We start from the raw sequence: 11,440 nt of genomic DNA on the forward strand, positions 1-11,440 counted from the left end.
CTGTTTCTCTCTTGCTCCTATTCTGCCACCCTGTTCCTTACGCACGACGCCTTGAGACGTTGCGAAAGGCGCCTAATCGGTACAAATTATTGTTGTGGTTCTGCGATCCGACCCACGAGATTCAATGATCAATCATGGGCAGAGGAATCAACGACTAAAGTTCAGGGATCAGTAACCAAAGCAGTAGCAATCTAAGAGTGGTACGGATGCGACTGACGGACGGTGAGCGAGTGACCGAAGTGAGCATTAGCGGGTGCTGCGACCGTCGTTGATCCAGGCGCATGCCGTCCGTTCCCGCAGACGGAGGACTTCCTGAAGCACAAGATCTGGAACCGCCCAGACCGCAAGGAGCTCGTCAAGAAGCACATCCTGGAAGGTGGTGATGACGTCGCTCGCGACGCGTCGCTCGTCACGCGTCGCTCGTCGTCACTTGTCTCGTTTCGTTTGATTCCGACCCGGCCGTCGTCACCGTGGGAGCGGCGCTCGACGCGACGTCATGGGCTCCGCCGGTTCAATGAGCGTGGCAGTAGGCAGAGCGTCTAGAGCGGAGGACGCGGCCGGTCCTGACGCCGTCGTCCCCCCGCCCCCCGCGTGCGGCCACAGACACGCAGGCCCAGCCCGCGCTGCAGGCCGTGCAGCTGCGGCTCAAGCGCGCTCGCCTCGCCGCCGACCTCAACGGGAGACTGGCACTGCGGCCCGGCCCCATCGAGCTGGTGCAGCGGCACATCCTCGCCGTGGACGGTGCCGGCCTGCAGCTTGGCGCCGGCATAGGTTCCGGCCGCACTCACCGCACCGCCCGCACCGTCCACACTAACCACTCCACCCACACCAACCGCACCATCCGCACTAACCACTCCGCCCACACCATCCACACCATCCGCACTAACCACTCCGCCCACACCAACCGCACTAACCACTCCGCCCACACCATCCACACCATCCGCACTAACCACTCTGCCCACACCATCCGCACTAACCACTCCACCCACACCGTCCACACTAACTCCGCCCACACCGTCCACACTAACTCCGCCCACACCGTCTGCACTAACCACTCCGCCCACACCATCCGCACTAACCACTCCGCCCACACCATCCGCACTAACCACTCCACCCACACCAACCGCACTAACCACTCTGCCCACACCATCCGCACTGACCACTCCACCCACACCATCCGCACTAACCACCCTGCCCACACCATCCACACTAACCACTCCACCCACACCGTCCACACTAACCACTCCGCCCACACCATCCGCACTAACCACACCATCCACACCATCCGCACTAACCACTCCACCCACACCGTCCGCACTAACCACTCCACCCACACCATCCGCACTAACCACTCCACCCACACCATCCGCACTAACCACTCCGCCCACACCGTCCGCACTAACCACTCCACCCACACCATCCACACTAACCACTCCGCCCACTGCATTCCGCACTAACCACTCCACGCACACCATCCACACTAACCACTCCACCCACACCATCCACACTAACCACTCCACCCACACCATCCACACTAACCACTTCACCCACACCATCCGCACTAACCACTCCACCCACACCGTCCGCACTAACCACTTCACCCACACCATCCACACTAACCACTCCACCCACACCATCCGCACTAACCACTCCACCCACACCACCTGCACCGCCTGCACCATGAGGCCCGCACCGTCCACAATAACCACGGACTACCGCACCGACCACGTGGCCAACAGCGTCCACCCCTTCTGACCACCCTCACCACTCACACGGCTGCCCACACCTGGACCTCACACCCGGACCTCGCAACTCATGAGCAGAGCGTTCCTTCCCCTCTGCTCACGATGGTTGAGGACCTTCATGAAGGTGGTCAGGCCCGGGTAGAGCTGCGGGGCTGGAAGTCATAGCCAGTTCCTGTTTACCGTAGGGTGCGACAGGGATGCCCTCTACCCCCTACACTATTTAACATATAATTCGAGAAGCTTTAAGCTTGGGTCTATCCCGCGACGTCCTGCCAGCAAGCCTTCAACACTTCACGTGATGACCTCAAGGTGGGCCTAGCCTCGCACAAGCGTTGTGGTGAGAATGACGCCACTTCGTGGCGAGTTGTGGCTATTGTTGCTGATGTTATGTGCTTGTGTTTCTACGTACGTGTATGTACGATAGTTAGTGTATGTAAGTGGGGAGTGGTAGCACAGTAGTTAGTGTGCTGCGCTATGAACCCTGGCCACCCGAGTTGGATTCCCGTTCACGGTCAACACCTGTGACAAATATGTTAAATGATTCTGGGCCTCTCCTAGGTCGATTCAGCCTTTAAAATTAGTATCCGGTGCAGTGTATAAACATCACCGGGGAGACAAAGGTGGCTCTAACAGCACTTGCCCTGACAGAATGTTGAGGCTACACGGGGAATCTGTGCCTTTGTTGTTGGTGCATGTGTTGCCCATCGCAGGCGGTGCCCACGTGGACGAGGAGGACGACGCTCGCTCCCTCTCGCCCGACAGCCTCGCCCCACCCCCGCAGGGCCCCTCCCCTCCCCCGCAGGGCCCCTCCCCTCCCCCGCAGGGCCCCTCCCTCGATTTCTCGGTCCCCGGACCGGACCCCTCGTCCCCTGCAGATCCCGGCGCCGTGAGTCCTGCTTTTTGTTCCGGGGGGTCCTTAATATGGAGACGTTACCATGGAGACCGCGCTGTGGAGGCAAGAGTAGAAATACAAAGATTTCCCGTATTGCCTAAACTGACTGTTGGGGTAAGTGCTGTTAGTGAGCACCTGTTAAGGCCAGAATGTCGCACGAGGCAGTGGGTGGCTAGGACCACGTCCGACCGCTGATTTTTATACATCGCACCAGGTACTCGTTTTAAGGCGTGGCCCAGGACCGTTTCAGATTTGTATTACTGATGATAGTCATAAGTGGGGATTGAACTTCCCGGATGCATAGTGAAGTATGCTTGCCACTAATACACCCACACGTACACCCACGTGTACACCTAGACTTACACCCACATGGACCCACAAGGACAGGCATAGCTCTAGAACTCCGATGTCGAGGATCGGTGATCGACTACGGCAGTGGTGCAGGTTCACTCGTTCTCGACGCTCATTCCCGACGCTCGTTCCCGTTATAACCCCTCGCAGCAGCAGCAGTGCGGCCGGCAAGGGGACGCCGCCAGTGCCATGGGGGTTTTGGCGGTCTCCCTCCACGCGAGGCAGGGTCAGCCGGCAGGAGTCACGCCGCCCAGCAAGCCGCGCTCGCCGCTCGTCAAAGTGAGCCCCCGCCACCGCCGCCCCTTCCCCCACACACCGCCTCCGCGGCGAGCAGACATGAAACAGATGCTAACGGAGATTAACTTAAAATACACGCGGTACGGACGACGTGGCATGGATGTGTTCCTCTCCCCCCTCCCTCTCCCCGTCAACAGCACACGCAGCCCCAGCCGGAGGCCGGGGGCCAGCGGGCCAGGAGCCGCGGCAAGGACCCGCGGCCCAAGGTGCGCAAGCTCAAGTACCACCAGTACGTCCCGCCCGGCCAGCGGCCGGCCCCGGACAAGGGCGGAGGCGCCGCCGCCGCCGCTGCCGCATCTGCGCCGGGAACTGCCACGGCGGCCCGCAGCCCCGGAGGGGGTCGGCCGGAGGCGCCTTGCGACGGCCTGGCCCGCGGCCCGCAGCTCCTGCCAGCCGGCACCACTCCCTACACGCGGCTCCTGCAACAGCAGCAGATGTTCTTGGATCTGCAAACGCTCGGGCAGCCGCACCAGCAGCGGCAGCCAGAGGTGCAGCTCCATCACGAGCAGCAGCAGCGGCAGCTGCTGGGGCAGCAGCGGCTGCTGCCCCTCCAAGCAGGGCCGCACGCACCCTCCAGGTGACTGGGGTCCATGGGCCTGTGCGTCAGTGTATAGGTGTGGCACTTCACGTGGTCTCAAAGTACACCTAGCTTGGCACACGCGCTGCGGTGAAATTCCTGTCGCTTTGTGGCAAATGGCAATTTGTTGTGTATGGCTCCGGGTGTGTACATTATTGTGTATAGGAGTGTGTGTGGGGAGCGGTGGGACAGAGATTAGTGCATTGCGCTACAAAACTGGCGACCCACGTTCGATTTCCGGCGAAAGCCAACATCGGTGTCTCATATCTGAACCAGTTCTGGGCCTCCCCGAGGTCGACTCGGCCTCAACTGAGTACTTGGTGCGATGTATAAACATCGTCACCGGGGAGACGAAGACGGCAGGACGTGCTGTTGGCCACCCACTTGTGCGCCGTGCCGGCCTTCGAAGGTCCTCGCCAAACAGCGCATTGCCCCAACGGTCTGAGAATGTTAAGAGGGGAATCTTTGTGGGCTTGGAGCGCCACCTACCGCTCGATGTGGCGTACTGCAGCACGGAGTCTGCGGGTGCGATTGGACACTGGACACGTCAACCTGCGTAGGTGTGTCGTCTGAAATCGATCCTACGATCACGACCCCGTGTGCCACAGCATCGTGGTGAGGCCCGATTATTTAAATGCCTCTGCATCGAGTGGGGGCACACTCCATTATTAAAATCCATTCTTGAGTCGTGACCTGAATGGTTACTCACCTGGTAAGATTACACAACTATTCCTTGGTTCTTTCGGTAAAGTCACGTAGATATAAAAAATAAAAAATTAAGTGAATAAAAATATCACGACGTTTTGATCGCAACTCAAGCGGTCGTCATCAGGAAAAGGGGTTATCCTCTAAAGGCAAACTGTTTATAAAGTTTTGGAGATGGGTGTAGCCCAAGTGTGTCAGCAGCACCAGCAGAATGGGCGGGGCAACAATACCAATGCGGCAGCAATACCAATGCGGCAGCAATGCCAATGTAGCAACAATGCCAATGCGGCAACAATGTCAATGTGGCAACAATGCCAATGTGGCAACAATGTCAATGTAGCAACAATGTCAATGTAGCAACAATGCCAATGCGGCAGCAATGCCAATGTAGCAGCAATGCCAATGTAGCAGCAATGCCAATGTAGCAGCAATGCCAATGCAGCAGCAATGCCAATGCAGCAACAATGCCAATGCGGCAGCAATGCCAATGCGGCAACAATGTCAATGCGGCAACAATGTCAATGCGGCAGCAATGCCAATGCGGCAACAATGCCAATGCGGCAACAATGTCAATGTGGCAACAATGCCAATGTGGCAACAATGTCAATGTAGCAACAATGTCAATGTAGCAACAATGCCAATGCGGCAGCAATGCCAATGTAGCAGCAATGCCAATGTAGCAGCAATGCCAATGTAGCAGCAATGCCAATGCGGCAACAATGCCAATGTAGCAGCAATGCCAATGCAGCAGCAATGCCAATGTGGCAAAGGACCGCCAGGCAATCACTGCACCCTGCTCCACACACCACACTGCTGACAGTGGAGGTTGATTGACAAGAAAACTCAAATCAAGTCATGACCCAAAGTGGTTGATGACATATTTTCAATGATGGCTGAGTCTAGAACCTTCCTGAAATTTTGTCTGTGTCTGTAAATATGGATGGCTTCATGAACGAATCATTGTCGATAGCCAGTCGGCTTGCAAAGTACCATCGTCTTAGAGAAATCAATTTCGTGTGAGCCAGCCGCATTAAAATAATGATCAGCCACGGCAGAAGTATTGGTCTTGCCGTGTTTCAAATCTGCCTTATGCTCACGGACACGGTCCGAGACATGTCGCTTAGTTTCCCCAATGTAACTGCTGCCGCAGATACAGCTTAGTTTGCAGACGCCGGGATGGATAATGCATGTCAGAAATCTTGTCCTTCACGGATGGGATCAGATCACGAATTTTGTGAATTGTTTTAAATCAGACCTGGATCTTGTATTTGTTCTTGATTTTGGAAATCTTTTTGGTTACCCCTGCTATATATGGCAGGGTGATGGAGGCACGAGGTGTGTGCCATGCTGCCAGTGTAACCGTGACTCTCTGCATGTGTGAAGTCTCCCACCCTCAAGCCCGACTCTCGGTGCCATCAAATCTGAGCCTCAGACGAGCGGGCCCGACGCGAGTCCTGGCGCAAGCTCGTCAGGCAGCCCCGCACACCGCCCCGGCGCCCTGCCCTCCAACCTGGATGAGATGAAGGTGACTCAGGGAGCCGCCGGAACTCCGCCGGCACAATAAAACGGGCGGAACGTTCCCGTGCGTTCATCGCGTCGCGCGCGGTCTCGCGCGGTCTCGCGATGACGCCTTCGCCCGTTCCCCCCCTCCCCCGCCACCCGCGTGCCTCTCACCCGCGCCAGGTGACGGAGCTGAGGCACGAGCTCAAGCGCCGCTCGCTGCCGGTCTCCGGCACCAAACCCGCGCTGCTCGAGCGGCTCCGCCGCGCCTTCTCCGCGGGGGGGAGCGCCCCCGCCGCCGCCACCGCCGCCGCCGCCGCGGCGCCGCCCCCCCCCGACGGCTCGGGGTCGCCGTCGGGGGGGGGCTGCGACTCCATCGACTCGTCGCTCTCCCCGGGTCCCTGCGGAACCCCCGGCGCCCTCGCCCCCTCGCCCGGGGTCAAGGAGGAGAGGACGGGGACCCCGGGATCCGAGGCGGACGCGGCGGCCGGGGACCGCCTGTTGCTCGAGATGAAGCGCAGGAAGATCCAGGAGCTGCAGAGGCTGCTGGAGCAGGAGCAGAAGCAGGCCGACGAGCTGCGGAGGCAGATCGCGCGCGAGAAAAGCCTCCAGCATGGCGGCCGGGCCTCGCCGCCGCCGCAGCAGCAGCATTCGCCGTGCTTCCCGCAAGCCCAGGTCTCGCCCGGTTACCCTCCAGGAAAGCGGGCGTCGCCCGCTTTCCTGGAGGCAAGCCGGGGCCCCGTAGTCCCGCGGGCCCCGCACGGCCGGGGCGGGCCCGGGGGATGCGAGGACGCGCTCGCGTTCTGCTTCCCTCGGGTGGACCCCCGTCGGAGATCGCCCCCGGGCCCAACCGCCGCGCCGGCACAGCAGGAGTCGCTCGCCGGGGACCGCGCCGTCCCCTCGGCGCCGGGGTCGTGCGGGGCGGAGGCCGAGGCGGACCGGGAGCCCCCGCCGGCGCGCACCCCGCCGGTGCCCGCCGGCGTCGCGGCGCTGCCGCTCGAGGTGAAGCGCGAGTGGCCGGCGCCGGAGCGCGAGGAGCTCGCTGCGTTCCCCGACAGCCCGCTCCACCACCGCCCGGGGCCCGGGGATGCCCTACAGGTGAGCCTCCCCCCTCCCCGAGCCTCTGCCTCCCCCGACCTCCCGCCCACGCTCGAGGCTTGCGCTGCTGTCACGGCGTCCGTGCTGCACGTGGCCCGGAATGCGCTGCCGTGGAGGCAGCTGGGGTTGGTGGAGCACACACACGCTCACGAGATTCCCTCGCTACCCGTGGGGTCGAGGGCGCCGCTCTCTCCTGTCACGGGATTGCAGCACGGGCAGTGCATTAATTCCCATCTATGGGGGGGGGGGGGGGTCGGGTTTGGGCTTTCTCAAGGCTACTGCGGCTTCCTCCCACGTGTACTGTAGAAACACAATGCAGGGTCACACAGCTTGGGAAATAAATGGTGTCACTCGTTGCTGTGTACTATAAATGGTAAGAGTGAGGGAAATCTGCGCACGTTACCAATTGTGTACTATAAATGGTAAGTGCGTGTGTCTGTGCGTGTCTGTGTGTGCACATGTGTCTGTTTACACGAGCAGCTCGAGACGCCTGATCTCCCACCCTCGTACGAGGATGCCGTCAAGCACAAGGGGCCCTCCATGCAGGCGAGCGCCCCCCTCCCCAACCCCCCCTCGTCCATTTCTGCTGTGACGTGGCTGCTCTTGCTCGTATTTCTATTTGCATCATCCTTGTATTTGTTTTTAATGAGACTCGTCCTGGTCTTTTGTTCTCAACTGGTTTAACAAAACTTGAAGCTTGAATCGTGGGGCGGAATGTGGCGGCCAGTCCCTCTGTAGAAGAAGCCGCGCTCTCGTCGACTCCCTGACTCAAGTCAGAGGCTCGCGATGGCGCCCGTAGGGCCGTCGCGACGTTGCTCGCTGTGACCCGGCGTCGTGTCGTTCCCAGGGAGGCCTGGAGCAGCACATGGACGACCTCCTGGACATCCTCATCGAGAACGGAGGTGACGCGGCAACAAATGGGAAAACACAACTCGCAACACGACCAGCACAGTTTATTTTTTATGACTCCGTTAAGTGCAAGCCAAATGTGAGGCTTTTTTTTTAGTTGGAAGGAAAATAAGACAAAACAATAAACTACACAAATATAGACTCAAAACTGTGGCGTTGGGCCACAGCATTCCAGACAGCAGACCCCCACATAACAGACACTTGACTCTCTTGTCTTTCCTTAAACATGGTTTTACATGGGGTGCCTCTCGGCCCTACAGATATCATGCAAATCATTTCCATCACGGTGTCTTAAAATAATTTACAGGCCTTTGACAATTTCCGATGCTGGATATGAAATTGTACCCACGCCGCGTCGGCAATGGGAGTTACTTCACCATACGTTGCCAAGGCGCTCATCGTTGACACGAACGTAAAAGGACCGGTTCGCGTTGTGTGGGCCGTTTGACGTGTGCATCGCGGCCGTGCCGTGCGGCCGGGACTCCATCAAAGAAGTGGAAGCATGTCAAGCTGTGCACACCATTGTCACCGTGCGCAAATGAAATGGCTCAATCTTGCAATATTGATGTCTCTTGCATGTTTCAGACCCATCATTACCTCTTGGGGGACGTGTATACAACTCTTGGCTGTCCCTTTGCACACTGGGTCCCCAATCGATCATTTCTCTTGAAAAAAAATCTATTCTGAGTTGATTAAAATGTCCCAAAAAAACTACTAAATGACTGACTTGGTTTCAGTAAAAAATATTTGTGGAAATAATATATTTTTAATGTGCAGATAAGTTATCGTTGGATTGTAAACACGGAAGCATGGGCCTCCATTACTGAAATGGTGATATGAAAAATAAATAATTTAGAAAAATAAACACAAGCCATGAAAGTTTCATGCACGTAAATAAATGTTTCCCTTCCTCTCCTCGTGCCCCTGCAGAGATCCCCGCTAGCGCCCGCGAGCAGAAGGAGCCGCGATCGTCACTGCCGGGGGCGGCCCCAACGCCGGCGCGGCCGACCGGGGGCGTGGGCGGCGGCCACCTGGGCCTCGCCGCCGCCTTCCGCCTGAGCTTGTCCACCGCCGCACCCTCCCCGTCGTCGTCGCCGCCCTCCGAGGCCCAGCTGGCGGCCTCGCTCGGCGTGGTGATCGGCGTGTGCGGCGGCGGCGGCGGCGGCGGCGGCAGCGACGCCGTCTGGGCCGACGACGACGCGTTCTGGGCCGAGACGGAGGCCGGCGCGGGCTCGGAGAGCGGCGCCTCGGACCGCGAGCGCGACGAGGACGGCGTGGACTGGGCCGAGCTAGCGTCCGGCCTTGCCCCGCTGGCGCACGCGCCCCCCGCCGGGCCCTTCTCGTCCGTGGACTTGTTTGACGCCGGCGGCGGTGGAAAGGACCTGGTGTTCGGCGCGGCCTCGCAGCTCTTCTAGCGCCGAACGGGGACGGCGCCAGGAGGAGCGGTGCGCCTCGGTTTTGTATTTTTCTAGAACGCGTTACGGCGGCCTTGGCTTCTCGCTGCGCAGCATCGTCACGCCAGGGAGGTGGGCACAGGGGAAGCTGCATGGGCCAGGTTCCTCAATCCTCTGGCTGCAGACGCAGATCACCAACAGGGTGGGGTAGGGGACCCAGCCGGGAGAGTGGGGCCTAGCCGGGAGAGTGAGACCCAGCCGGGAGAGTGGGACCATCTGTGCCGTGGGACCCGACCCACAGCGCTGGTAGGATGGGGCTTGAGGGCCCCCGTGATTGCCTTGACCCCACGGGCTCTGCTGTCCGTGCTCTGCGTGCCGACTTACAGATCTATTTTGCTATTTTCTAAAATGCATGCAACTTTTTGCCAAATATGTTGTCACAAAAAGCCTGTAAAACAATGTGATGTAATGGACTATGCTGAGCGAGTGGAGGCTGTTTCCCATTGGCTCCATGTAATAAACAAGCACTTGGTACCAGCGCCCACTCGAAACCTCGTTTATCGCATGTCTGTTGCGTGCACCCGCGCGTGTACATTGTGTGTGTATGTGTGTGCACGTGTGGGGAGCGCTGGCCGAGTGGTTAAGCACATTTTGCTACAAACCCAGTGACCAGAGTTCAATTCCTGCTCACATCCCAACATTGGTGATGAATATCTGACCTGGTAATGGGCCTCTCCGAGGTCAACTCCGCCTTAAATGAGTATCTGGTGGCGTGTGTAAAACATCAGTACTAGGGAAACAAAGGCGGCCGGTAGTGGTGCTGGCCACCCACACCCTTGTCTCATGCCGACCTTCATAGGTGATCACTAACAACACTTGCCCCAATAGTTTGTTGAAGGCTATGTCGGAGATCTTTGTCTTTTCTGCGGTCGTGGTGTTACGATCTGTTTCCACTCACAATTTAGTCATTGCGATTGAGAATGATTGTTTTTGTTTTACTTTGTGGTGAATGTAGCGACCTTTATCGTAAGAACATCGAGATTACAAATTAAAGGGGGCCATTCGGTCCATCCAGCTCGCTCGGTTGTGAGTAGCAGATTGATTCTGGAATCTCATAGAGGTGCTTCTAAAAGGATCCCAGTGAATCTGCTTTCACAACACGTGTGTGGGACCCTGTTACCAGACTTATGTGGATGGAGGGTAACGATGACACTGGTCATGATTGGCTTTTATATAGCTGCCCTATATACGGGGGGCGTCTGGGAGCGCCCTACGTCACACCCATAGATTTGAAAGAGCACTCCCAGTGGCAGCTGTCCCTGTGGACACAACATGGCCCAGGACCAGGCCTGCGAACAGGCATAGGCCGATGAATGCTGCTGTGTGGAATCCCACTTGAGTAGGTTGTCACGTGAACACATTTCATGGCGGGCCGCTTGACAAACTTGCCGTCTGCTGGCGGGCCATGAGGATATGGCGTAACGTGGCATTGTGATGTCATAACGCCTAAACGTGACCACCGATGCGTACCACTTGGCAGGCTACTGTCATTTACAAGATATTGACATAGGGGAGACTGTGACCATACTTCCCCGCACTGCCCATTGGCGGTTGGTGAAGGTGCCTGACCACGCCCACACGAGCGACTCTCCAACTGCAGTACTTCAGTTCATCACAGCAACCACCAAAGGCAAAGATCCCCCGTGTAGCCTTAACAGACTGTTGGGGCGAGTGCTGTTAGCGAGCACCTATGAAGGCCGACACGGCACTCGAGGTGGGTGGCCAGCAGCACGCCCGGCCGCCTTTGTCTCCCCAGTGGCGATATTTACACCGCATCAGGTACTCATTTGAGGCTGAGTCGACCTAGGGGAGGCCGAGGACCATTTCAGATAAACGTCACTGGTGTTGGCCGTGAGCGGGAATCGAACTCGGGTCACCAGGCTCGTGGCGCAACACGACCGGTCCCTACTTC

At 58.3% G+C, this 11,440-nt stretch overlaps 1 protein-coding gene across 1 annotated transcript in view; it reads left to right on the forward strand.

Moving 5' to 3' along the window:
- The window catches only part of LOC116951429 (myocardin-like), a 45,835-nt gene extending 35,828 nt beyond the window's left edge, over positions 1-10,007 (forward strand). The window contains exons 8-17 of the mRNA XM_076073679.1: positions 301-376; positions 604-771; positions 2,456-2,631; positions 3,139-3,267; positions 3,423-3,862; positions 5,951-6,092; positions 6,251-7,165; positions 7,646-7,711; positions 8,013-8,067; positions 9,005-10,007. Of these exons, the coding sequence (XP_075929794.1) occupies positions 301-376; positions 604-771; positions 2,456-2,631; positions 3,139-3,267; positions 3,423-3,862; positions 5,951-6,092; positions 6,251-7,165; positions 7,646-7,711; positions 8,013-8,067; positions 9,005-9,489 (2,652 nt within the window). The 3' untranslated portion in view covers positions 9,490-10,007. The remainder of the gene's footprint in view (positions 1-300; positions 377-603; positions 772-2,455; positions 2,632-3,138; positions 3,268-3,422; positions 3,863-5,950; positions 6,093-6,250; positions 7,166-7,645; positions 7,712-8,012; positions 8,068-9,004) is intronic.
- The last annotated feature ends 1,433 nt before the right edge of the window (positions 10,008-11,440 follow it).

This window comes from Petromyzon marinus, chromosome 43, assembly GCF_048934315.1.
Source record: "Petromyzon marinus isolate PM22_M1 ecotype Great Lakes invasive population chromosome 43, UKy_Petmar_22M1.pri1.0, whole genome shotgun sequence".
In the NCBI taxonomy this organism is placed as follows: domain Eukaryota; kingdom Metazoa; phylum Chordata; class Hyperoartia; order Petromyzontiformes; family Petromyzontidae; genus Petromyzon; species Petromyzon marinus.